Raw genomic sequence first — 27567 nt, forward strand, 5'->3', positions numbered from 1 at the left:
GCAACTGTGCTCTCTGTAATGGGGGTCCCATGGGCCTTGCTTACAAAGCCCTTGCCGCTGGATTAAGGACCCTCCATGGCCTCTGGATCGAGCCCCATGCTGTGTGATGGTTCCATGTGCTTTGGCTCCTGGTGTGTGTGTGGTTCTGCCCTTCGCTGCCCACCCCAGGGGCTGCCTGAGCCCTGGGGGTTGAGAGCCAGCCCCTGGGTGCTGTGGGTGCTGGGGCTGACTGCGCCCCAAGGAAAAGTGTGGTGGGTGTGTTTTCTGGGATTGGGGTCTCCCTGGGCTTGGGGGGAAGACCCTGCCCCGCCCATGGCCTCACTGGGTCTGTCTCGTGACATTTGCAGAAGACTAGAGCATGATGTCTCCCGCCATGAGCCACCTCTGTCACAGGGTTAAAGCAGAAGCATGGACAAGGGTCTGAGATTGCTGACCCATGGTCTCTCTGGCACTCAGCAGCCTCCTGGCCACATCCCTGCCCCCTCACAGCACCTGCTGAAAAGCCATGCCTGTGGGCAGCCCTCAGCTCTTCACTCCTGGATCCGAGATGGCACTTTGCAGCCCTCACTTGGCGCAGGGAAGTGTCTTGCTGGAAGGTGGTTAACTGTCACATTAGGCATACCTAGTGTTTGCTGCTTTCACTCTGAGCCACTGTATGAAAAGGCCAAATAAGGCAGGAGGTTACCAGTGAGGCAGAGCCAGCCTCCCTCGGTAGGGAAAGCAAAGGTGCAGTATTACTAAGCAAGAGCTGTCTTGCAAACGCTTTGCTCTTCTGTGTTTCCACCTCTTTGCCCAGCTGGAAGAACAGCACTGACAGATGTAAAAGATGTTGACTTGAAGGATGCTTCTTATGGTTTCTTAACCGTGTCTTTCCCTAACCCGAACCACCCCATTTACATATTCAGAGATACTTCACAACACACTGGGATATTTTTGTCTACAGTTTATGCATGCACTTCCTTAGAGACTGCTCTGCATCGTACTCTCATTCTGGCCTTACTAGGACTTGGCTAAAACCCTCAGGGGTCAGAGGCACATGTCTAATGTAGAAACCTTTGGTGTCAAAAGCAGCCCAATCTGAGAAGCATCTTAGAACTTCCCATGTGCTTGATGCCAAAAGGCTCTGCACCCACTAAGTATGCATCAGCAGGACAAAGTCGACCAGCTGGTGCTGCCTTGCCTCCCACTTAGGACAACAAATGCAGGCATCTGTGTCAAAGGCAGACTCGGATATTGCTGTGCAGCCACCACCACACTTCCCAGCCAGCCAGTTCTCATAGGACCCCCTGCTCCTGCCGCTGCCCTTGCCAGCAGCCTCCCGGGGGTACCAGCATCCACAGCTCCTAGCCAAGACACAGTCCTGCTCTGCATCTCCGCTGGCACCCAGCCCACCCCTGGGGCACTGGGAATGTGGCTTTCCTCTGCAAACTGGGCTTCAAAGCAAACTAGCGATATAATCTCAGCAGCCTTGATATAGCCCATGAGATAATGTTTATCCTCAGTGTTAAAAATAATGGCAAACACAAGTCTTGTCATTCTCTGGTCTTGCATAACTGTGTCCAGGAGGGAAAGGGAACCATGAATTGGGCTGCTGGTGTTTCCCAACAGGGCCCAGCACCAAAACTTTTCTGGAGAAGCTAATTCCAAATGCAAGGGCCCAGGCTAGAAGGGATGAGCAGGGAACCACCAAGAGATATGGAAAAGCAAGCGCTGCTTGGGGAGGTGCTGGTGTGATCCAGCCCTTTGGCTGAAAACCCTTTCTTGTGGGCAGTGGCGGCAGCTGGGGCAGGAGGCAGTGTGTTGCCATCTGCTCCGGTCCCTGACACTGATTTGCAGCGTAGGGGTGGTGGCTGGGAATGACTCTCCCTGCCCTGTGTGCATGGAGGGATGTAGGAACTATGCAAGGTCTGTGCAGCCTTAGGAAACCTGCAAAGAAGCTAAATCCAACCCTGCAGCTGCCTCCCTGGAGGAGGGGGGAAAAACTGGGGGTCCCTTCAGCAGGGTCTGGCAACAAGCCCTTGGGAATTGATTTCCAGTGCAAAAAGCTCCTTCAGGCTGTCCTATTTCTCTGCCCGCCCTGCAAGAGGAGCTCCCACTGACATGGTGATTAGCCCCAGAACTTGCTGTCAGGATACTCCCCTGTGAGTGCTGTGCTCGCAGTCACGCTCTCTGCCTGCTCCAGACTTCATGCTGTGAGGTTGGGCAGTTCAGGAGCAGGTCACATCTGCAAGGAGCTATGGTCAAAGAAAATACATGATAAATTGATTTTTTAAAACTCCCTTCAGTCTTTGGAGAGGAAGCAGAAACAGCTGTATCATATTTGGATAGGAAATCTGCACCCAAGCCGGGTGCTCCCCTCCGATGTGCACCGAGGCTCAGCAGCTGCCGGCATGCTGGGGAGGTGGGCACAATTGTCAGCAGACACAATCTCTTCTCCATTGAACAGTAAATCTCCATGGCCTGGAGTGTGAGCTGCACAGACAGACAGCAGTGTGGCCTCCAGCACAGCTCATCTGCAATGCTTTTGGCTGTGAGACCCCGCAGGACCTGGGGACAGACAAAGACAATTCCTGCCCTCCCAGTGCAGCGATGCCCTGACTGTGCTGCTTCTGCAACAGGGGAGGTGGTGAGAGGTGCTCAGGGCAAATCCCAGCTTTTTTGGGGGATCAGTGAAGGATGCTGGCTCCGTGTGACCTTCCAGCTGCTCCCACCACTGCTGGAAGACCCTCAGGAGGTGGCCACCACCCCCCACATCCTGCCCGGTCACCATCCAGCAGCCACGGGGATATCACTGCCATTGCAGGTGGTCTCAGGGCACAGCCCCAGCCCTGAGGTGCCTGCCTGTAACAGCAAAAGGTGTCAGATGATTTCCAGCATGGTGATGCCCATCATGAAGATCCCCTGCTTTGTTGACCTGAACCACCACTGTTGCTGACCCTGGAGGAATGGGCTGTACTTCCTCTGCCACGATTTCGGAAGCCTGGGCTGAGATCAGTGATCGCTGAGCCTTGGTTGCTATAAACACTTCATCACTGTGACAAAAAAAAAACAAACATCACCCGTTCCTCTGATGGCTGGGTGCAGGCGAGCCCCAACACCCTGGGTAGGGAAGCAGAAGATGTTTTGGCAAAGGACGGGAAACAGGGTGGGTTCAGAAACTAAACTGCTGCTGTTCCCCCCCCCTGCTCTGTGGCTTTCTGTACAGAGGAAAAAGGAGAGGGTGATAGAAAGGGTGCTGGGGGGGTCCTTTAGCTGATCTGTAAGAGATGGGGATGTTTTGTCAGCCCCCAGTGGAGGCAGAGTGCAGGCAGGAGGGGCTGATGTGGGTTGCCTGGCCCTGCATCCTCCTCCCAGTGCAGATGGGACAGAACTTAATCTGAAGCAAGGGACAGATGTGACCCTGAGCCCACAGCTGGCAAGGGGGACAGCTTAGGCTGGAAGCCTTGCAGCAGGGTGCTGCCCTCAGCGTTGCTCTCTAGAGCTGTCCTTAGGGCAGCAGCCCCATGGAAAGAGTTTTGTCCTGCCAGCATGGCCGTGGGAGTGAGCTACAGCTCACATCTGGGCTAACATCTGCTGGGAAGCCAGGGATCTGGTTCAATGTTGCCTGGCTGAGATGCCAGCCAGGCCACTGAGCCTCCCCTGCCAGCTCTGATGGGGATGCTAATGTTAGACCTCCGGCACTTCACTTGCGGTCTGGTGCTCTGGGTCCACAGCAGCCCTTGCGGCACAAGTGGGGCGAGGCACCTACCATGGGTCAAGCAGTTTGTTTCCCTGTGGGTGTGTTTCTGCAAATAAAGCTGTGTCCTCTTCAGAGACAGGCCAGGCACAGGCAGGGCTGGGGGAACGTGGCATGGGGGATGTGACAGCAGGTGTTGCTGCTTTTTGCTGCAGGGGGCTCATGGGGAAGAAGCCAGTCTAACTGGGTGGTACCCAGCTCACCACCATTTTGGGTATTTTTAAGGCTGATTTGCGTTAAGTTCAAAAAGCTTTGATATCTCATGGGAGACCAGCTGAAAAAGTGTCTGCCCATCTCCTAACACCTCAGAAATCTGCCCTCTTAACTGAGCAATGGTAAAGAGGGACCATGCAGCTCATGTCAGGCAGCAGCAGCTCTGCAAACTCATGTGGCAAGCTGGGACTTCCCAGCCCAGTTCTGCAAAGCAGTGGGTTGGGGAAGCCCTGTCCCATGAGCGGAAACAGCTTTGCATAGGTGGCAAAGAGGGAGTCAAACCTCATTCCTGATGGGGAACAACATCCCCAGCAAACACTGAAGCAGCTGAAGGTACTGAAGGCAGAGGGGCTCTGGTTAAGGGAGATGGCCAGGGGTGTAACGAGAAGCAGATGAGACCATGAATCACAGTACTGGAGACTGAGGTCTAATCAGTGAGCAAGGAGAGGAGGTGATGGGCTGTTCCACCATCACCACATCCCTGCCACTGACAATCCGGTGTTAGAGAGGAGCTGGGTGTGAAGAGCCGTGGGGATGTTTGCCAGGTCCTGGTGGATTTTTCCAGCAAGGAGCCCAAAAAGAAAAGTTGGCATCAGGCATAGAGCTGTGTTTTGCTTTCACACCTCTTGTATTATTTTCAAGCAAACAGGGAGAGTTTCCAAGGGGGAAGGTATTAGAGCTTCACACAAAAGCCTCTGTCTTTCTTTGGTGAGTCTTGGGTTAAAGGCACGGGGGGAAGAGGGCAGGGGGTGTTTCCCTTTGTGCAGAGGATGGTCAGCTTGGCTGGTTAAGTAAAAAGGAAAGAGTGAAACTTCTGAGAACAGACAATTGTGAGATCTCTAATTTTTTCCCCTAATAATTCCCAATTCACTTATTGTACTGAAAGTGCAGACCCTGCATCAGGGGGCCTGAAGCCCCAATGCCTACAGTAAGCATCCAACTGCCGGGAGGTGACCTTGATTTTTGGCGCTTACAGCCCACACATAGGCCTATTGCAGACTACTAATTCACTGTGTCCAGGAAAACCCGCGCTAGACTATTTGTGTAGCCGTTATGGTCCCTCTCGGGGATCCAGTGATCTGTAACTGTTACATGATGCGACCGGCCATCCCCGCAATGTCAGCACCCCTTGCACCCACCAGCGAGAACGGTGCCAGGAGGCAGCTCATTCATCTCTGGCAAGGAAATGCCTATTTGCAACCTGATGTGGCTGCTCTGAGTGTGCTGATGGCTGGACTGCAACAGCAGAGACCCCAGGGTGGCTGGTCTAGAAGTCACCATCCTCTCCCCAGCCAAGGAGGGCGGCTTGGCTGACTGAGCCCACAATGGATCATCATCATCAGATGCTGGGGCTGTTCCATACCCACTGGGAGCTGTGAACCCTGACCCTGCTCCAGGCGGTGTGGGACTGAGCATCGCTGCAGGCCTGCCCTGCTATGCAGGTGCTCTGTGTTCACAGCCCCTGTGCTGTTCTGCTCCTTCCTGCCAGCAAGATGTTTGCCCTGCTGCCAGGCCGTGCCTTTTCCTGCTCAGATTAACCCAGCATCCCAGCAAGGGGAGAGAGCCAGGAGGGCGCTGGGGAAGAGCTGGAAATATTTGCAGTAGGAAGCAGTGCAGCCTGCCTGATCTGCCCAGCGTGCGAGATGCTACGGCCACCCAAAGCCTCCCTCACGCGGGCAGGGAGTGCGGCTGTTGTCTGCTCTGATGTCTGCTCAGCCACCGCTGCTGCTGCAGGGAGGAGAAAGGAGAGGAGTGAGGAGCTCCGGCTGCCCAGAGCTGGCGGCAGAGTGTGGGAAGCACTGATGCACGGCCTGGGGGCCTGGCCAGGAGACAGGCTGGCTCCCGCCTGCGCCTTCACGGGGATAAAAGCATTAAAAAAAATAATAAAAATAAAAGAGCGGAGGGGTTGCTTTCCCAGGAGACAACGTTAGACCTTCCCCTTGGCAGAGCTGGGCTGAGGTGACATCAGGAAGCCGTGCTGCTGCTGGAGCGAGCAGAGGTCGCCGTTATCGCATACAATCTGCATGAGGCAACGGGCCACGGCTGTCACCTCTGGCAACGGCCGCAAACAGTGGGGCGGCCTGCGGCGGCGGGTTGCCATGGTGCGGGTGCAAACAGGCACCCTCGGCCCTGCCTGAGTCACCCGGGGCGGAAATGACCCCAGCTGACACATTGTGCGGAAAAACGGTCGGCTGCGTGGCTGTGCGGCATCGCCCGAGCCCCGGGAACTGAGCGACGGTGTAGCCCGGTGACCTCTCCCCAGGAGGAGCATCCCTGGCTACCCACTATGTGCCCAGACCTTTCCTTCCTGTTCTGGTCCCCAGTGCTGTGCTCGCTTCTGGGGCAACTCACAGCTTGGCCCATCCCAAAACTGCCTTGGTGCCAGGGCAGAGCTGGGGGGCCCAGAGAAGCGGCTGGGCAAGTCAAGCTTATGAGCCAGCTCCACCCTGCTTTCCCCTGACATACAGAGGATCCTGGAGGCTTCCACAAGTCTCCTCTGTCCTCACAGGTCCACATGGTGACATGAGAGTGGTGTGCTGATGTCAGACAGTCATTGTTCATTTGCATCTGTCAGTCACTGCAGGACCACGGCTTGGGACAGTGGAGGCGAGGGTGGCCTGGATGCAGCGTGGCAGGGGCTCTGCTGCTGGTGGGGTGGCGTTGCGGTCCCTGCTGGGACAGCATGCTGGGGGCTGTCACACTGTCACCTCCTTTGTCTGTCCACAGCACAAGGTCCATTTCTGCAGCAGGAAACCATCACCTTCCCATTGGCTTCTCCCACCCTGGGAAAACCATCCAGGCAGCCAGCAGAGCAGATAAGTGGAGCCTCATGTGCCGGGACCAAGCCCCCGCCATGCTGTGCCATGCTGGAGAGGCTGGGATTTGCCACCTAGTGCCTGACTTGCCCGTGGCCAGGTGCCAACCCTCCGCAGCACCAGGCGTCTCGTGTCAGCTGCGCCCACAGGCTGTGTGCCAGGGGAGCCATGGGGCCGGGCACCAGGGGACGCTGGCTGGGAGGGCGGCCAGCCCATCTTCAGGGCGCAGCACAGCTGGTCCGGACAGCGGGATGGAGAGGCGGCACGGGGGTTCTCAGCGTGCCGGGATGGCGTGCATCCCAGCTGCTGTTCCAGTGCCAGGTGATGATGCTCACTGGCCAGGGCACTGGTGTGTTGGTTGGGGGGACAGGAGCCCAGAGCGGGGGCGTGATGGGCAGAGCCACCCATGAATGCGTGCCTGGATACTGCAGGAGAGCCCTTGTCTCGGCAGCAGCAAAGCAGGCAGCTGCCCTGGGGAGGAAAGGCCTAGACAGAGGAATGTGTGTGGGGACAGGGATGGCTTTGAGCAGGGTTTATAGAGTGGTCAAGAAAACACAGGAAATTGGCTCCAGCTGAAGGTCCTCCTGCCCGGAGACTGCAGCAGGAATGGGAAAATAGACAAGCGATGTGTCATGGAGGGACCAGACGGTGCCTGATAGCAGCAAGGTATGGAAAGCTGAGAAGGATGCCAAAGACAGCAGAGGATTATCCAGGTCTGATAAGGCTCTGGGCAAGAGAAAAGGACTTTATGGGCTGTTGGGAACCAAAGGCAAGGAACTATGTGGACATGCCAAACCTGTTAGGAAGGAGAGCAAAGTGGATAGAGATTGCTGAGCTAGGGCTGGACGAAGGATAAGGAAAATGCTTTCCAGGCCATTATGAAAGGAGGGTGTGAGACAACAGCTGCTAGAGAAGATTTTTTTAAAAATCCTTAAGCCTGGATAACTCACACCCAGGGGACCTTCCAGGGCTGGCTGGAGCAGCATCCAGGATCCGTGGGACTGGGAGAGCACTAATGCAACGCTTGGCGTCTGAAAAGGCCATGCTCCTCAGCACAGGGGTGGGAGGCAGGAGAGGCAGCAACCGGAGGGAAAGAGTGCAAACACAGTTCATGCTAGCAAGCAGGCTTTGCTGAAGGTCTCGTCAGACCAGCATGATTTCTCTCCTCATTGTGAGCAGCCGTTTGGCTGCAACAGGCTATTCCATAGCTAGAAGGAATTTCATGTGTTATTTCATGGTGTTCAGATATTGAAAAAAAAAAAAAAAAAGGAAAAGCATCATGCTAGATCCATATATAGCGCATTAAGTGGGTGATGAACTGGGTAATTGGCCAAGAAGGCATCAGTGGGGGTTTTGAGCAGGTCTTAAGTATAGGAACAGGCAGGATCCCCGCTCTGCTGGTGGAGCAGACCAGTGTCCCTGGCATGTGCCAGTTGTGGTCCCCCCCTAAAGCCAGCAGCAGGAATCCATCATAGGGCCAGCCAAGACAAGGACTTTCCATCTCAGTGACTCAGGCTATCTCCCAAACAGTAGAACCATTTACCCCCTGCCTCCCCCCCCCTCTTCCCGCCCCCCCCCCCCCCCCCAGGATTAATCCCTGGGATTGCTTCAATTAGGAGTTTCTAGGCCTGGGGACCCAAGCTGCCTGCATCATACCCCACAGAGCGGAGAAGTTGCAGTTCTTCTCTTGCTGAGACAAAACATGGGTGGGAAGACGGGGATTGAAGGTGAGCCCCTGCTGCCAAAATGTGCGCTCCGCCACTGGCTGAGAAATGATTTCTTGGTCTGACAGCAGCAAAGTTGTATTTTTAGAAAAGCCGAAGTTGAGGTTTTGCAATAGCTCTTTCGGCCAGGAAGGGTGGGGCAAGCTCGTAGGGCTTGCTTGGAGTGTTCGGCTGGCCAGGAGATGCGGCTGTGGCTCAGGGTGAGCCTGCCGTGCCTCACGCAGATGGCAAGAGGTGACCTGCAGGCTTGCTGTCCTCTGGGCACTTCCCACTCGGGACAGTTCCCAGTGGAGGCAAGAAGTGAGCTCTCTCTCTCCCTAAGGCATGAGCACGGGGAGAATAAATAATGGCAAGACCAGTGAGCTGTGAGAAGCCAGGGAGAACGGCCCCGGGGCCCCCGGCCGGGCGGCGCCCCGTCGCTCCAGCCCACGCGTGCCCCCATCCCCGCGGCGGCGCAGTCCGCCCTCCCGGCCGCCAGGGGGCGCCGCCGCAGGTGGGCTCAGGGGTCCGGCGGGGCCCGCCCCGCCGCACTGCGCATGCTCCCGCCGCACACCGTTGGAGGGCGGGAAGCGGCGGCAGCGGAGCGGGATGTGGCGGCGGCAGGAGCGGGGCCGGGCGCTGCCGAGCGCGGTCGGTGCGCTGTGCCGGGCCCTGCCGCCCCGCGCCCGGCCCGCCCCCGACACCCTCCGCCGCGCCAGGTTCGACCGGCCGCAGGCGGTGAGAGCGGGCCGCTCCGGGACACCCTTCACCGGCGGCCCCCGCTGTTGTGTAGCCACCCCCTGCCGCCTCCCGCCGCGCCCTCCTGGGGCACGGGGGCAGCCGTTCGGGTCCCCCCGGGGGGAACGTGGAGCCCGGTGGGGGGACACGGGGACAGGGACAGCTGCGTGGGGACAGGGACTGGGTCGGGGCTTCTGCGTGGGCCCGGCCGGCGCTGCCTTGTGTCACTCCGCAAGCTCGCTGCTCTTGGAAGGGCTTCGCTTTCTGGGGTTGTTCAGCCTGGAGAAGAGAAGGCTGCGGGGAGACCTTATTGTGGCCTTCCAGTACTTAAAAGTGGGGCTATAGGAAGGATTAGAGCAACCTCTTTAGCAAGGCCTGCTTTGACAGGAAAAGGGGTAATGGTTTTAAACTAAAGGAGGGGAGATTAGGCTAGATATAAGGCAAAAATTTTTTGCAGTGAGGGTGGTGAAGCGCTGGAACGGGTTGCCCAGAGAGGTTGTGGAGGCTCCATCCCTGGAGACATTCAAGGTCAGCCTGGTCGTGGCTCTGAGCAGCCTGGTCTAGTTGAAGGTGTCCCTCCTGCTCACTGCAGGGGGATTGGACTAGATGATCTCTAAAGGTCCCTCCCAACCTAAACCATTCTGTGGTTTTAACTTAAAGCTCAGTATTTCACTGTGGTCTGCAACACCTTTTCTAGTGTTACCTGAGGTTTGCTTCCCTTTACCATACGCTCGCTTGGGACTTTCTGCTTCGGGGCTTTACGGAGCAATGCTTGTGAGGCCTCCATCTCACACACAGGGTGCTCCACTTGCTCAGTTAGCTATTTTAAGCATTTTACAAGTGTTGACTGAAATTCCAACTGTAAGAAGCACTGTTTTGGCATGTTTGTCGGCATACTGCCCTTGTGTGGCCAAGAAATGATTTTTCAGTTCCAACTCATTGTGTCCTGCCTCTTATTTGTGAGTTTTTAATAGTCAGATCTATTCAGCATCTTCAAGTGCTTGTTTGACTACAGGCAAGTTGTGCCATATGTGGTTATATCAGAGCATATGCTTTGGAAGCCGCACTCCTCTATGCCTGTGCCTCAAAGTAGAAGTGCTCGGTTTTGCTGTACCTTCAGCATTAGTAGCTCCTCTCCTTCTGAGTGCACCTTACTGTAGGTAGCGTTCATAAGACAGCTAATGCATGAACCTGCCAGATTCAACAGTGTTGGCCGGATGCAGGTGTACTCTTCCATGTAACAGTTGATGCTTAGATATGAGTTTAATTGCCTAATTAAGGCTAAGTATGTGACAGATCTTTTGTCTGCTGATTTCCCCCCACCCCTTTTTCTTTTGCAGAGCCTGGATTTCTGGAGGCTGCTCTACGCTCTTCTGAAACAAATCCATGGAGGCAAGTGGAGCGAGTCTGATGCCATAGGTAACCTAGTCAGTCTGGCTGACTGTGGTATTTCTGTCTGTCCCAGGGAACTACTGGGACTGGTTTTGTAGCATCTTCCCTTTGGCTCATTGCTCCCAGTCAGAAGTGCTTAATTTTGAATGCCTTTGTTTAAGCCACTGATTCTTACCATTGCATCACAGGTGTGCAGGCAGGTTTACTCCTCTTTGCCTTGCTTTGCCCAGGAAACTGGGATGTTTTTGTGTCTGCTTGGTAGTCTTCCTTCCCTTGGACATTTCACTGCAATGATCTTATGCATTCTCAGCATCTGCAGAGATAATTACAGAAATAGATTTATTTTTCCTTTGATCCCTTCTGTCCCTATTCCAGATATGACACGTGATTCTGTGGTTAATTTTCTGTCAAGTCCTATGTCAGGGCAATGGATTATAGCATATGAACTACAAGAAAGTCATTGAGATGCTGCAGCATGTACCCAAGAATGGCAACGAAGCTGGTGAAGGGTCTGGAGGACAAGCCTTATGAGGAGCAGCTGAGGGAGCTGGGATTGTTTAGCCTGGAGAAGAGGAGGCTGAGGGGAGACCTTATCGCTCTCTACAACTACCTGAAAGGAGGTTGTAGTGAGGTGGGTGTTGGTCTCTTCTCTCAAGTTACTAGTGATAAGGCAAGAGGAAACGGCCTCAAGCTGTGTCAGGGGAGGTTTCAATTCGATATTAGGAAATATTTCTTCAGTGGAAGGGTTGTCAAGCACTGGTACAGGCTGCCCAGGGGAGTGGGTGAGTCACCATCCCTGAAAGTATTTAAAAGATGTGTATATGCAGTGGTGGACTTGGCAGTGCTAGGTTAATGGTTGGACTTGATGATCTTTTCTTTTCCAACCTAAATAATTCTATGATTCTATAAAGGCAGCGTTTTGGATTGAAGTTCTAGACAAAACAAAAAGTAAAGTGAATATTTTAGAGGGACCATAAATATCTCTATGGACAGGGCCACTGCTCCAGAGGGAAGCTGAATACAGGTTGGCTTCTCACAGTGACAGAGCACTAATTTCTTAAATGTTTGTTATTCCACATAGGATACTACTCTGCAGACTTCTCTCTTGGAAGATGTCTTTCTAGAGCCCTTTCATTGTCAGAGAAAGTTTTGAGAATGGGATTGCCTGTGATGGATAGAGGTCTCCTCAGACCAAAACCACTTAAAATCCACTTCTGCCCTTGAAAGTGCAAAAAAAAAAAAAGGCAAAACAAACCTCAGCAACAGTGTGTAAGCCCCTGAAGAGCTGGCAGTCTGAAGGCTCTGTAAGCAGAGTTAAAAAAGGCTAAGTATTTTGGATGCTATCTCTCAAGGAGTGTGGAGCAAAACTGACATAGTTTTGCTGGTAGCTCAGCAGGAAATCAGCATGGTTCTGTGTTATTCACAGGACTGCTATTTTTCATCTGGCTATTTTTGCTTTTCTACTCATCCACAATCTGCTGTGTATGGTAAGTCAATTTACTGGCTGCCTCCACAGCTTTGTGGAGGTGGTCCTGCACAAGTGCAGCCTCCTTGAATCGTCGCTGCTCCCATACTAATTGCTTCTAGCATTTGGAGGCAGGATTTCCATGTGCATGTGGCATGTTGCTGGGTCTGGAGAGAGTAAACCCAGCCCCTGTTGGTAGATCACAAGGTAGGAACGTGTGGTTCTGCTCAGAACTGCTGAGCTGAATTTTAAGAAGCTTGTTTAGTCACAATTTGGTGATTAAGGCTGAAACTTGGTTTGGGTAGCTGTACTGTCTTTCAAATTACACTATTACCTTTGCTTGGCCAAGTGAAGGAGTTGTCTGCTGCAAAGTGGAGACCAACGATGAGTGGCATTCTTCAGGGGTCAGTATTGGGACCAGTACTTTTTAACATCTTCATCAATGACATGGTGCACTTGATCCCACTGTCTCTCAGCAAGTTTTGGCCTGTAGTCGGTGTGCGTTGTTGGGGTCACAGTGGTTCTTCTCACTACTCTGTAGAGTGAGACGTACATTTCATTTGGGATGTTGGGCCATTTGCTGTCATGATGTGCTAGAAGAAAGCGGTGCATTGCAAGGACAGAATGCTCTTACAGATTTTGCCCAGAAAATTCTTCCTTGATCTGGGAAGTCCTTTTTATCCAGTGGCTTTTGAGGTTGCACCCCAGTGTGTATTTCTGTTTCAAGTTAGTAGTTTTCATTAGTCGTTTTTTGATCTGATCTTGTCATATAGGTGAATTTTAGAGGAGGTTAAAAATTGCTTTGAATAGAACAGCTAATAGTCATTTCCTTGTTATGGTTGTTATGTGATATTGTTTAGAAAAACTTCCTGCATCGTGTTTTTTAAATGGTTGATGTATTTTATTGCCTAGCTAGCAGAAAAGAAAATATTTGAAAAATCACATATATAAAAAAAAAATTCCCAAGTTTGCTGTTTTAAAATATAGGAACTATTGCAGAAAGAAACCAGAAATCCCACTGAAGCCTGCCAGTCGGTGGCTGTAAAATTCTGCTAATGGCTCTTTTGGTTTCTCATTTTGGAAGAATTCTTTCTTCACACAGTAAAAAACACTTACTATAAACTTTGGGAAGTCATTAATACACTCCAGCCCCTTAAACAGGTCAGAACAATGGGTCTCTCATCAGTGGAGTATGAGTCAAAGCAAGCTGTGTAAGAGTACTCTGGGCATAACCTTACTGATGAGGTCCGGATTAGTGGTTTCATGCTGCTCTTTCTTCAGAGGCTGATGGACTTGGTTAACAACCTAACACTGCATCAGGTAGCACTGCAATATGCATTTAGATAGTTGGAGGAAATGTTTCTTTTCTGGAGTCAATTCTTTTTTTATAGTACGGGAAAGAGGTCTGGATCTGCAATATATTTTTGTTTGTTTGACAAATGAAGCAGAAAATGTTCTTCTGCAGCAATAGTTTCCTGTAATACCACTACCTATGCAGGTGGTTCTTGCCTGAGTGCATGAAGTAATGTATTTGTGTCAGTTCTTGTACTTGATTTAGTTCCTTTTCATCTTAGCAAGCCTAACACATAATGCTTATTTGAATATCATGTTGTAATTCACTGAAAATATTCTGCAGGATTCATAAAGTGGAGGAGCGCAGCTTGAAAGTAATTTTAAGAGAGCTGAACCCTGAGGTTCATCCACAGCTTGGTCTTACTTGCTGAATGTACTTTTTATAAAGAATATGCATGCAGAAGTGGATTAGTTGGAAGGACTGTGTGGGTCTTTCTGTATAAATTGCCTAATCCTAATGAAATGCCGTAAGGAGATGTTGTCAAAGAGGAGGTGTTTGGGTGACTGGTGTTATCTGCTGTCTGAGTGATGTTTTTTCCTCTTTCTCAGCTGCACATTGTGGAGGAACCCATCTTAGTCTTGGGTACTTACATAGCCTCTGCTGCCATTTATCTGGGCACTGTAGAGGTGAGGAAAATTGACTTCTCTAAGGTCATGGAAAGGCTCTTTGAGCCCCAATTCCAGACCTGTACTTTGACTGCTCACCCACAATTCCTGCCTGATACTCACACTGATCGTACCTTCTCATGTGAGGGCAATGTTTTGCAGAGGGAGAGGTGAAACTGGGGGAGACAAAGGACCTAGAGCAACACAGAAATTCAGGTGGCGATTTACTTGGGTGGATCTGGTCCTGAGTGGTATATCAGATCAGAGAAATGGTGATAAAGGAAAAAAACCGACCTGGCTTGCTCTCTATTCCTTCTCTTTGATATATGATTTCTTGGGGAGCTCCCTGAGCTGCAGATGGCAGCATGGGATGCTTGTTGGCTTTGAAAAAGGGGAAAATACGTACTTATTTTCCTTCTTTTTGGAGTATTTCTGCCTTTACCTGTTATGGCTGTTTCTTTCTTGACAAATGCACAAATAAAAGGAAAGGCCAACACGAAAACGTAGCTCATGTGAGAATGTACAAGAGTGATCAAAAGAAAATCTAACATCTGAGTGCTCCCCCTGTGCATGAGGGATTGGAGTGTGTATCTACAGCAAGATTTTTAGCAAACCATAGGCATTTCTGCCATGAAGGGAAGGTACTTATTTTCATGTTCACAGGTCCTGCAAAAAGAGCCAACGGAGTGATTTAGGTGTTTGGGTCCTTTGGTGTCTGTCGTGCAGAAACAAGCTAGGTTTAAAACCAATTGTCCAACTGTCAGGTGCATCTGCAGAAGCTCTGCTATGCAAAACACTAGTCCTGCAAAAAAATTAGTAGCTCTGCACCCTCATGTCACCTGCTTAATCACACTCCTGATCTTGGTTTTTTTGTTCTTCAGCCATGGTTAATGTCTTTGTCAGGAATTGCTTTGTAGCTTTCACGTGGCCAGTTGCGTATTCCCAGTCCTACTGCTGCAGATGTGCAGTATTCTGTATAACAGTTTCAGCTGTGTATTTGGACTGAGGAGCACTCTGGAAGTAGGCATGTCCTTAAGGATCCACATTCTCGTTTCCCTAAATCCTAAAGCTGCTCAAATAGTGCAAACAATATACCTTCCTCTGTTTGTCAAGGCGCAAAGGGCTCGGTGGCTCTTTATGACTACCAGCTCCTTCCAGCCTGAGCAGAGCTGTAGCAATGTACTGCTCCTATAGGGTTACTAGCATAGGTCAGCTTATAGCTCCTCCCTGCGTCTTGGCTTTGTATTACTTTTGGTGGATAAGACTTCTTCAGCATTTTGCAAATCAAGTTAAATCAGCTGGTCTTCAATGTGAGAGTCTCCTGTAATTAACAAATTCCTTTTGAGAGCAGCAGCATTGCTTTTTCTTGGTTTTTGTTTTGAAGTTGGTCATTATGTGTTTTTTGAGTTTCAGCAGCTGATGCCAGACAAAGAAAGATTACAATATATGTCAATGCTAAGGGATGTTTTTACTACAAGTGGCAAGGCACAGGCAAATGGGTATGTAATGTGATGAATTGGTATGTTAATTAAGGACAGAAGTGACAATCCCTGGTTGTGCAAGGTTTGTATTTCCTGTTATTTTTGTGTGTGTGAGTGTGTACCTTTTTTATAAAACCCTATGGAGGATACTGAAGCATTACACTGGAAAAGGGGAGCAGCTTTCTTCCTTGCATTGTAAGAATGCCTAAAATGGATCAAACTGAAGGTTCCTCTAGCTCCATCCAGCTGTGGCAGCTGTCAGAAGTGGATGCCTGGGGAAAGGAAAGAGCAAATATAGAGGGATGCTTTCAGCAGGGTATCCTTTCAGTCTCTAGTAATTTACATCTCAGACTTCCCAAACCAGAGAGGATATCTTTGTATTTCCTAAGCTTCCATGAACTCTTGCTTTGTAAATCTGGTTCCTCCCTGAGCCTCTGTAACTCTGTGTCTATAGTGTCCCGTGGCCAGAAATCTCAGAGCTTTGCTGTATGTGTGAAGAACATCTCTGATTTGTTTTGACTCACATGCTTGCTAACTTTGTTTCGTGGCTCACAGTTCTTGCATTGAATGTCATGCAAACAAATTATTCCTTAATCACCCATTCCACAGCACTCGTGGCTTGAAAGAGTTTTGTCATATCCATTCTCAGCCATTTTCTTGGCCTATGTTGTTAGTTCTTACAGTGAAGCTGTTCTGTACTTGTGATCATGCTTGTCCTTTCCCTTTGTTTTTTTCCAAGTCGTCTGTAGCCTTTTTGGAGCTGAAGAAATAAAATAACACTGTGAGTTTGAGATGTGGGGTCACAGTGGATATAAACAACAATATAATGCTGTTCCCTGTGTTCTGTTTAGTTTCCTTTCTAGGTTTCTCACATTCATTTGCTTTTGGATGCATATGAGAACCAAGTGTGATATTGGGCTGAAAAATCTTACCATCTAAAGCTGTGTTCCTGAGTCCAGTGGTCAGCTCCAAGCCCGTTGCTATGTCAGTAAAGTTAGGATTGCTTTTTCCCGTGTATCCATCATTTCTCATTTTTTTTTTTCTAAAAAAGAATTTTATCTGTCATTTTGAAGTTTGGGCTCACTAGGTTCTGCAATCCTTCATGATCTGCCTGCATTCCTTACTACTGAGTGATATCACATTAGCACCAAATTTTCTGTCACTCTCACGTTGTTAGTGTGTCATTTTGAGTTGTTTGATCAGCAGTTGTTTAGCACAGAGCCCTCATGTGAAACCACCATTTGTTCCTACCCTTTGGTTCTTGTCTGCTAGGCACTTGTCATTGATTCAAGGGCTTTCCCTCTCCCTCCACCACTGTGGCTTAGTTTCCTTGTGCTAGTTGAATCCCACTGGGAAGTCTAAATATCATGCATTGGTTGAATCTTCCTTAATCGCTTGCTTCTTGTTGCCTTTGGAGAATTCCAGTAGCTTTTTGAGCAGGAATTCCTTTTACAATAACTGTTCTTCCCCAGTACATATTGTTTATCGTTGTCACCACAATTATGTTCTTGATTATGGTTCTGAGTTAGTACAGAGCTGAGACTTACTGGTCAGAACCTTTTTAAATAATAATTTTCTCTGTTTCCTCAATATTTTACAGTTCTACAGTGCCTGTCTTGTAGCTGTCAGGTAACATTTGCTGGTGTGAAGGAATATGGATCAGAGCATTCCTGAGAATTAAATAGTCCCCATGGTCTAGTATGCAGTGTGGTGTGCTGCGTTATCGCTGCCTGCTCATTGGTGCTCAGAGATTTGCAGCAGGCTGTGAAACTCCTATCTCTAAATTTCAGTTTCATTCAGGAGTAAAGTGACTCAGGGTGGTTACTAATTCACAGCATGCTTGGTGGCTCATAAAAAATGAATAGGTGGAGTCCTGTTACAGTGGGGATGGCTATGTACCTTTTTTGTGTTTGTTAATCTCCAAGAGGCCGTTATGGGCTTGATCTCAACCTTTAATTTCTTCTTTTCTCGTAGCAGTAGTACCTGTAGATCAGAATGGGGCAGCATAAGAAAGGCTTTTACCCTTTACCTCCTGTCTGTCGTCACTTGTTGGTAAAGACTGTCGTCACTTGTTGGTAAAGAGTAGTCTCTACTGTCTTCCACTAATCTTAGGCTTGATTAAAAATCTTGCTCTCAGGGGATGCAGTAGTTTCTGGAACTGAATGGGTAAATGCATTGAGTTACAGGTAAGTGCATGTGTAATTCTTGTTTTCTTCTTTTCAGATAACCAAATTAGGTTTGTAAAATCAGCGTTTTGGTACCATGGCTATGGCAGGCCAGAACTCTATCAGCTCCCCTCCGATGGCTCAGCAGGTAGTCGGGAGCTGCTGCTGGCATTTTCCTGGCTGCTGCACAGACTCAGCCTCTTGGAGCAGCTTTTGGCTCGGAACAGAGTAAAGACTGGAGATGAAACCTCTGTGTGTACGGTGAGCCTCTTTGTGTCCTTCCACCCTATCTGTCCATAAGTAACTTTCTGTGACAAGCAGCTGTGTCATCACTAGTGTGTAATGTGTGGTGTCGTGGCACCTTTACAAATAAATGCCTTACTCCAGCTTTAAAAAAACCTTAAAGGGGTCAGCATCTGGAAGCTGTTTCCTTTCCCTTCTCTAGACTCTGTGTTCACATGATCTGGGTTCCTTCTCAAACTCCCACCCCTGCCTAAATTCCCTGATTTTTATTTCCAGTATAGGTGAGACCAGTGTGGAGGAGTGCAAGTAAGTGAATCACAGAATGGTTTGGGTTGGAAGGGACCTTTAGAGGTCATCTAGTCCAAACCCCCTGCAATGAGCAGGGACATCTTCAACTAGATCAGGTTGCTCAGAGCCCTGTCCAGCCTGATCCCGAATGTTTCCAGGCACAGGGCGTCTATCACCTCTTTGGGCAACCTGTGCCAGTGTTTCACCACCCTCATTGTAGAAAATTTCTTCCTTATATCTAGTCTAAACTTGCCCTCTTTTCGTATAAAACCGTTACCCCTTGTCTGATTGCAACAGGCCTTGCTAAAAAGTCTAGCCCCATCTTTCTTATAAGCCCCTGAAAGTACTGAAAGGCTGCAATAAGGTCTCCCCAGAGCCTTCTCCAGGCTGAACAACGCCAAGTCCCTGAGAGGTGTTCCATCTCTTGGATCATTTTTGTGGCCCTCCTCTGGACCTGCTCCAACAAGTCCATGTCTTTCCTGTGCTGAGGACCCCAGCGCTGGACACAGGACTCCGGGTGGGGTCTCACCAGAGCAGAACAGAGGGGCAGAATCACCTCCCTCGACTTGCTGGCCACACTTTTGATGCAGCCCAGGATATGGTTGGCTTTCTGGACTGCAAGCACATGTTGTTGGCTCATGTCCAGCTTTTAATCCACCAGCACCCCCAAGTCATTCTCCCTAGGGCTGCTCTCAACCCCTTCATCCCCTGGCCTGTACTGATACTGGGAGTTGCCATGACCCAGGTGCAGGACCTTCCACTTGGCCTTGTTGAACCTCATTGGGTTCACATGGTCCCACTTCTCAAGCTTGCCCAGGTCCCTCTGAATGTCTTTGATCTCTGTGCTTCTGAGTTTTGTGGTTTCAGAATGTAGCATGGGTGGTTCTACAGAGTAGGCAGACAGGTGAGCTGTGAATGCTGTGTATGTTGGCATTGGGTAGAGCAAGTAATCCTTAGAGAAACAGTACTTTTTAAAAACATCAAGATCTTAAATGACAGCTACTGCGCTTGGGGTAACTAATGACCTTGTAGCCTCCTTGAGAGAACAGTGGGGTATGTTACTCTGTTTCCATCAATAAAAATTTGTTAACACGTGAAATCCTGCTCTAAGTAAGGTAAGAATAGCTGTGTGTCTGCTTTAGCTGCAATATATACACATGATCAAAAAAACAAAAAGGGCAAACGCCACCCCACCCCCCCACCCCACAGTCTAATAATGTTTGGTAATACTGCTTTTAAAATCCATTCCTTGCATTTAAGGCTGCATGCACATATTACTGTATATACAATTGCTCTGGAGCATAGAGTGAGAAGCTCAGACGAGGAGATTAAGTTCTTTCCATATTTATATCTTCTTTGTTGCAAATAAACTGCCCCTCCTCTTAAAACAACAGATAACAGGCTGAATTTAAACTGGTCAGTGCAATGCATTAGTGCGGCTGAGGCCCCTTTAGATGGTTGTGAGTTTGTTCTAAGTCATCTTCATCTGGTCAGACATTAATTGCTGGTCAGTCTGCCAAAACATGAGACAATTCTGTGAGCTTGTAATTTTGAACTAAAGGACATTGTAGGTCAGAAATCCTACCTGCTGATGACTTGTAATGTCTAAAACCTTGTGGTCTTTATGATCTCATATATGTGCTCCCCTAGACTGTAGGCTGCCTGGTTTTCCAGAATCTTTTCAGGCAACATCAAATCGAGAAAGTGAAAGTTTGGAAGGCTACAATATAGATACAGTGTCTTCAGAAGGAAAATACTTGTACAATTGAAAACAGTTCAAAGGGAAGAGTCACCTTTGTAACAACATTATTAACAGTATTTTGAGGAAACGGACTGCTCATGCTACGCTACAATTGTTTGCACAGAAGAGGGAGCACAGGAGGCCATGCTTGGAGCACTGGGTGTGAGTGGTGGTGCCCTCTGATGATATGGTGATATGAAGGGTGCCATGAAACTTTAGGAAAAACACACTTCTGGAGAACTTTTTACTTTACATTTCTCTTATTGTTTTCTTGTTTTTCTTGTGTGGTAGCGGATTATTTTTTGTGTCTATTGCTGTTACAAGAGAGTGATGAGTAAAGTGTTGCAGCGACATGAATTCAGGAAATGGGAAGCACCTATGTTACTTTCTCTGAAGGTCTTAAGTTTTGCATTTTCCAAAAGGAGATGAAAGAACATACAATGTAATACAGTGTTATCTTTTGTGGCCATACAGAGGCACAGTGAGAAAATGTGTTTACTGCAATTCTAACCTGCTCTACCTGTGTTGCTCAAAATGCATTAAATACATGTTTCATGTTTTTATCCAATAACTGTTTGAAACAGTGTTTGAAAAGGTTTACAGGTCTGGACATTTTTTTTCAATAGGCCAGACAAAAATTTTATAGATTGGGAGTTGGAGTTAGCATGTGTATATAAAGCTCATTGTATTAATGACAATATTTCTTGTATGGTGTTCATCTAGCAAGTTTTCATACTCCAATAAAAATAATATTCACAGGGGAAAAAACCAATAGAACATAGTTACAGTGGAGAATGTGTAGATAGTGTGTTTTGTGATTCTGCATCATGAGAAAGTTAAACCGAATTCTGAGGGACAGGTCTTACCTTTTGATCAATAAGGCATTACAAAACCAACAAATCCAACCAGTAAGACATAACCAAATTGAGATCTAGGAACGCATAGTTAAGGAGGTAATGGTGAGTGTTGAAGGAGAAAGTAGGTGGGTCACACACCTCAAACACATGAAAGCCTATTATTTTTTGCATGAAGTGTGGTAGTTTTGCTATTATTAATATGTTGTTGTTTGATAGCTATTGTTATTTTATGGGGTACCTTCATGTGGCAAAGTCTACTCATCAGTCAGACAGCATACAACAATGTAGTCCCTAAAATCATAGCAAGAAAGGAAGAAGATGAGGTTGTCAGTTTGATACCTGACGTCTTGTGAGTTAAAGTACAACTTGAACAATTGAAGTGCTGGAATTTTGACTCTGGGAATGTTAAATTCCAGGCATCTGTGATACTTAAGCGAGGTGTTAGAAGGTGCGTAACAAATTGTAAAGGCATTGCTAAACATGCCAGAGATGTAGTCCCTGGAGTAGTAGCTTCTATTCAAGTATATTCAAGGAAAAAGGTAAAAGGAGGAGGAAAAAAAGCTTCACTAGAGAAAGATTTGCCTCAAAAAAGAGGAAAGAAAAGGAAATGCTCTTTAAAACAACTGAAATTCTCAGCTGAGAAAGAGCTTGAAAAATCTTCCACTACATGGAGTCTTTTTTTTAAGTGAATATAAACAACTGAACATATTTTCCTGAAATGAAAATGTTACAAAACAAAAATCCATGAAATAGTATTTGGTTTGGTGCATTGCTGAGATCGCTGCCAAATCCAGCAAAGCATGAAAACCAGTACTTACTGGCAAAGCACATCTGTTGGTCTACAAGTGAGAATAAATGTGAAGAAAATCCTTACCCTTTGTCTTCATCTAAAAAATAGAGTCTCAAGAACTGTAGGCATAGCTGTAGGTCAAACTGGTATTCATGCGGTGTGCTATTAAAATTTTGACTGAAAAGTGGACAGGATCTGTTGTATGGAGAAGAGAGAATGCAGCTAATCCCTAAATTAAGGGTACAGGTGTGTTCTGACTATTCTTTCAGCCTAAGTTTGAAAAACAGCCTTTAGCCTCCTAAATTGCTGGTAATATGCCAAATACCCAATATATCAAGAATCAATTAAATTAATTCCTTTCATTTCATTTCAGATTACCACTCTCTGGCCTTTTCTTCTTTGCAGTTCCTTAGCAACACAGTTTTCTTCCTCTGCAAATTGAACACTTCTATCAGCTCTAAAGGATTTCAGGCCTTATTTATAGAGGGACAAGGGTATTCATGACACGTGATGGACATGGAACTCAGCCACTGCATGGAATTCATAATCTTAAGATCCTGAGCAGGGGAAGGCTTCCACAAGCTTACTCTTACATGCACTTAAATCTTCAGAATCAAAAGTTAAGTGATTCCTAAAATTATAAATTGAACAGTGGTAAAAACATGATGAAAGGGTTGAGGTGGTAGGAAGTAGTGCTTAATGTGGCTAACAAAATCCCGAAAAAAAATATTAAAAAATCTTGAGGTAGTTGTTGGTAGGGACAACATGGTTAGTAGCCTAGGGTGGTTATATGGGTTGACTACTTTTGTGTGTTAAGTAAGAAAATTCTTCTGAGTGCCTTGTCTCATGTATCCTCCAGCTAATTTTGTTTGCAAGGGCAATGCTGCAAGTGCTGCAGTCTCTCCTGAGCCAGGGTCCTGCGTGCCTGCTGCAGGATTCCTTAGCAGGACTGAAGGAGCTATTGCCGCCTCTAGCCTTCCACTCACAGCTCTCTTCCAGTATGTGAGGTTTATAAACTGAGGGGGTTGACAGTTAAAAGAGCTGACTGGAGCCCGTGTTGCTGTGCAGGAGGAACAGGAGAGGGAAGAGGGGATTGATGGTGCATGTCGAACTCTAGTACCTGGCTGCTGTAGTGCGAGTCTGTTCCCTGAATTTACTTGTGCTGATGTGTCAGTAGGTTGGCGACTTCAGAGGCAGTAAGTGAAAGTTCAAACCTTGCCTTGGTCAATGCCTTAAAAAAAAAAAAATAATCACTAATTCTGTTAGACCTATAAAGACTTAAGTACAATCTGAATTGGAGGTTCACACTGATTTACTGAAGTGTCTACTTGGGAATTCTCCCCTGTTGTTATTGCCTTAAAGCAATAGGCAATTAATTGATGGGTGTTGTCTTCAAAGGCTTTTTACACCCCTTGTGGATTTCTATCCCAAATATGCACTGCTGTGATGTCAGTCTTAACATCTTTTGTTGCTTTGGTGATCATGTACATGCAGATTATTCTCAAGTGCCATTCATTGTTTCCTGTTTACACATGAAAATTCTAGAGTACAAAACACATCTGAAAACTGGTAGGTGAAACGCTGTCCTTCACTGAACCTGTAAGGCAGACCTGAGGAGTTCTCATATTCTCTCTCTCCAAGAAGCAGATAATTGTTTGATATACACCTGCCTTTTTAGCACATTCAGTATTTGAATAATTTTTTTCTTGCCTTGCTTTTTAAATTCTAGTGATACCGTCAACAGCCTTCTCCAAATCTATGATGGTTCGTGCAGATAATAGTAGTCTGTGAGCATGTATTCCTTCTGTTTCCAGGGAGGAATACTGCCTGTACTGGTATTATTTCTATAGCTGAAAATAATCTGTGTGCCCCGTAATTTAATTATGTGTGGAGGCTGTTGAGTTTTTTAGATGGGTGTCGTGATGTTATATCCCTCATTATCACCAGGGCATGTTGTACAAACACTGGTTCTGGGTTCCACTAATTCCCTCTGCCTGCCTGTTGCCCTCTGAGTGAAATTGGATATCCCTCCCCTTTTGTGAATTTATAGTAATCAACAAATGGAGCTATTATAGCTATTGAAATTCATGCGTGTGTCTCTAGCATGGCAAAGTGAAATCAGTTTAATTACTTCTGGTGGGGAAAATGAAACTAAACATGGCATCTGACTCTTAGGTTTGCGATTTGATTAATCTTTTGTTTGTCACGGTCTAGTTTGGCTCACTGGATATTTCCAATATAGTGTAAGGCTTATGCTTGGTCTAACCTTGTTGCTGAAATGCCTTTCTCTTATAGAGATCTTGACCGTCACTGCTGTTCCATAAACCATGTTATTAGAGGAAAGCGTTAACGGAGCAGCCAGGCTTGATGTTCCCCCCAGCAGAAAACCAGATAACCTTTGGCACTAGTGTCAGTAAATATGAATTTTCTGGGTTTTTTTTCCCCTTCTTCACCTATTCCAGTGGAGGCAGAGGAGGGAATTTTATTAACCTATTGATTCTGACTCAGAAGCATAACTACTTTGCCGATCTTTATGGGCTATATTAGTCTGTCAGCTCTCATTTTTTGATTTCCCTCCCCTTTTCTGTGTGCTTACACTTCTATTCTTTGTCCTCCTGCCTTTGTAGTAACTCTCACCATTTATCTTTTTGCCCTTCTGTGCTACTATTGTTGCTGTATTCAGTAGCTGCTAAGGAACTATTTTTAAAAAGCCTTCCCTGAAACCCAAACAGGGGGCACAGGATCCCTAAAGTTTCTTCTGCAGAATTTCCCTCTCCTCGTTTTTGCCAGCGAGCAGCGCTGCTTTGCCTGGGGCAGCATCGTGTGTTTGGCATGTCTGTGGCATCCCTCTGCATGCTGCCTCTGCTGGGGTGGCACCCGGGCCGCGCTTCCGCGGCTCACTGGGCTCCTGCGTGGCTGACAAGTCTATTGTTGCACTGTCACCTGCCCTGTAAAGGCTTACACCAGAAACTAAAAAATGCTTGAATTTTGCTTTTCTGCCTTTTGTACTTTTTAAAGTCACTTCCTAAATAGGTAGCTATTGAACCCTGAAGTATTAATTTTTATCTCCTTAGTTACTGATGCTGCTTATTTTGTGGTCAGAAGTGGTTAAATTAGGAATATGTTTTTGCCCTACAAGAACTCAGGCACATTTCAGTTTGAATTCTTGAAATATGCTTTTTTGGTGTGTGTTAAAACACAAGTTACAGGCAGTAGCTGAAATTGTCTCCCTGTCATTCTGCATGTGCATATGTACATGCTGTTCCTTCTGATCTTTTGTGTGGGTTGTTTTTTTATTCCATGCTTTGGACTTGTCATGGAACCTTTTTCCCTGATGAAAACAATTTCCTGTGGTGCACTGGAAAATGTACAGTTAAAAACATTTATTTTTGCCTGACACAGTGAATACACTTTTGAGATTTTTTTTTTTAGACGGCACGTCAAGGTAAAACACTAAAAGAGGAGTCTGAAATTATCAAAAAGGCTTAAAATTTGATTTTGCCATTTCTCTAGGTAAAGTCTGAATTTCAAATAAACACAAAATTTCTTGAATCTGACGTTACAGCTGATGTGTTCTGGATGGGATTCTCCCACCAGGCACTGGAGTCACTTTAGCTTTCATGTAAGGAGAGGAAGATAAGGACTGATGTGCTCACAGGAAGGCTTAGCGTGGTCGTACTGGTACTCTATATTACTGAAATGCTGTGTACAGAGTGCCTCCCTTGTCCATGGGAGACGCCACGTGATGTTCAGATGTTTAGTGCCTCTCTTGCCCTCCAGTGGCAGGGAGCAGCCGGTACCTTTGGTACCTATCTTCTCTCTACGGCCTTCTGGCTTTTGCTGTCCCCCTTCTTAATTGATCAGGGTTTAACTTTCATTGGAGGATCTTTTGAAATAAGGCACTTTTTCCTCAGGAGGACAAAAGGAACGTGCAAAGAAGGGCATGGCAGGCCTTCTGTATATGGCAGAGCTCTGCCTCTCTTCTCCTGGAGGGCAGTTACTGTTTCTTCTCCTGCTGGCCTCTTGCTCCAGATTTACTGCTGAGGTAGCATGCTGCATCTTTCTCTCTTCGCTGATTACCCCCTGCTCAGCATCTTGCCACAGTGGAGGAGAATGGATGTGGGCAAACAGGCCTGCAGCTGCAGGCAGAGGAAATGCAGTGCAAGGCATTATCGATATTGCATTTCCTGAGCTCTGCAAATTGCAGTGCTCTGTGAGTTAAGGTCTACCCTGCCATGTGGGTGTTTTAGTGTATGTGGTTTTCCTGTTTTGCTTGCATACATGGTGCAGTGAGCTTTGGATTGAAATATTATTTTAAAAGTGGTACCTTGCAGCTCCAAAAATTAGACAGTGCTGCTGTGCTCTGTTAAAGGCATAGTGCTTTTGCTCTGTCACAGAGCTCTTAAGTAACCTCCTGAATGAGTGAGGAGGGATGGGATAAGGGACTGACTTGCTCTAGTGCCTCAGGCCTGTGGCTGCTGCCTGTCAGGCTTGTTTGAACAAGGCAGGAGCGGGTAGAAGCTGTGTTCACATTTTGTGTCTTCCCCCAGCACCTTCTCTTTTTCACTCTTTGCCATTCAGATACTAGCAGAGCTCTCGGGAATGCTGTTGTGAGTAGTAATTTTTACAAAAGGCGTTGAAATTTGAAAGCTAAATGGCCTTGTGGAAACACAGGGTTTTACTTCTTTTTATTAATTTGCTGAATATGCTGTGAGCATAACTTCTACATTGTGAGCACTTACGTTTGTGGAAAACATTCTTCTGTGCAAGTATCTGGCTATTTAATTGGTATGTGCATCATGTGGGAGGGGGTTCTTGCACCATCTGTCTTGCCATGCATATGTCTAATCTGGATCCTACCTTGTCTAGGAGGAAATCCAATTAGTGTTGTTGATGATGCTGTTAATGAAAATAGTGTTGTCTGTTTCGCATTCATCTGCTCAAATTGTTCCTTTTCACATTTTCCCCTCCTGCAGATAGATATATGGCTGTATTAATTAGGAAAGCATGTCTGATAGTGTTGTTTCTGGCTATGGTGTTTAATTTAAAAAAAAAATTACTCTGTTTAAAGATCTGTAATTGCACAGGTTAACATATGTTATGTCACATCAAAACCGTTGTCTGAATTATGAGCAGTTCAGAACGAGCGCTCTGTAAAGGTTGCAGAAGCACTATATTGGCCTGATTTATGTGATTGCTTTGCCTTTCTTGATTCCTGCAGTGAGGGATCTAGATATGCTCCTTCCCACCTTTGTGAAGCCAGGCTGCGTGCTTAGCGTAGTTAAGATTTGAGTAGTACCTGAGCATAAATAGTTTTTGTCTAGGCCCAGATTAACTCAGGTGAAAGTGAGTAGTGGGGGGGAAAGCATGTATTAGTCGTTTTAACTAGCAGTTGCTTTATTTTGCTCTGCTCAAGGATTAATGTCAGGGAGTTGACTTAATGCATATATCCATGGGTTAAACATGTTGTCCGTGTTCCAGCAGGGCTGCTTCTCCACGGGAAGAACAGTGGACTGTTTGCTGGCTGTCCACATATGGAAGCAGAGAGCTGATCCTTGCAAGATGTCTTGGGAAAAGCCACAGCACGCCGGGGATGAGCCGGCTGTCTGTCCTTTACCGATAGGTGGCAGCTCGTAGTCAGAAAAGAGCATCTCCTGGGCAGCTAGCCCTGCCATAACCTTGCTTTTACAGCAGTGCAGGCAGCTTAGGCCCTTTCATTTCCATTGTGTGTGTAGGGCATAGTAAACTTATTAAGGTAAGAATTTACAAGCATTAAGATAGCTATATGAATTGAAAAAGCACAGGAGGTGTAGAAGTGTGAAGTTGTACAACAAAGGGTTTTCTTTGCAGTACTGTGTGTGGCATATTGTAAGATCTCCACTGAATCTGCAAGGAATTTTGCTTTAAAACAATGTTTGGAGTTTGTTTAATTCAAAGTGTACAGAGCAATGTCAGCTGCATACCAAGTCCTCAGAGCAAG

General features: G+C 47.3%; 1 protein-coding gene across 3 annotated transcripts in view; it reads left to right on the plus strand.

The window, feature by feature from the left end:
* The first annotated feature begins 9007 nt into the window (after positions 1 to 9007).
* Positions 9008 to 27567, plus strand: part of TEDC1 (tubulin epsilon and delta complex 1) — a 77807-nt gene continuing 59247 nt past the window's right edge. For 2 of the 3 annotated variants that reach the window (XM_064454703.1, XM_064454705.1), the window contains exons 1-3: positions 9008 to 9187; positions 10547 to 10625; positions 17727 to 17929. In XM_064454703.1, the coding sequence (XP_064310773.1) occupies positions 9026 to 9187; positions 10547 to 10625; positions 17727 to 17929 (444 nt within the window). In that variant the 5' untranslated portion in view covers positions 9008 to 9025. Of the gene's footprint in view, positions 9207 to 10546; positions 10626 to 17726; positions 17930 to 27567 lie in introns of all 3 variants that reach the window. The other variant, XM_064454704.1, reaches the window with a different exon arrangement.

The sequence above is a fragment of the Phalacrocorax carbo genome, chromosome 6 (assembly GCF_963921805.1).
Source record: "Phalacrocorax carbo chromosome 6, bPhaCar2.1, whole genome shotgun sequence".
Lineage (NCBI taxonomy): Eukaryota > Metazoa > Chordata > Aves > Suliformes > Phalacrocoracidae > Phalacrocorax > Phalacrocorax carbo.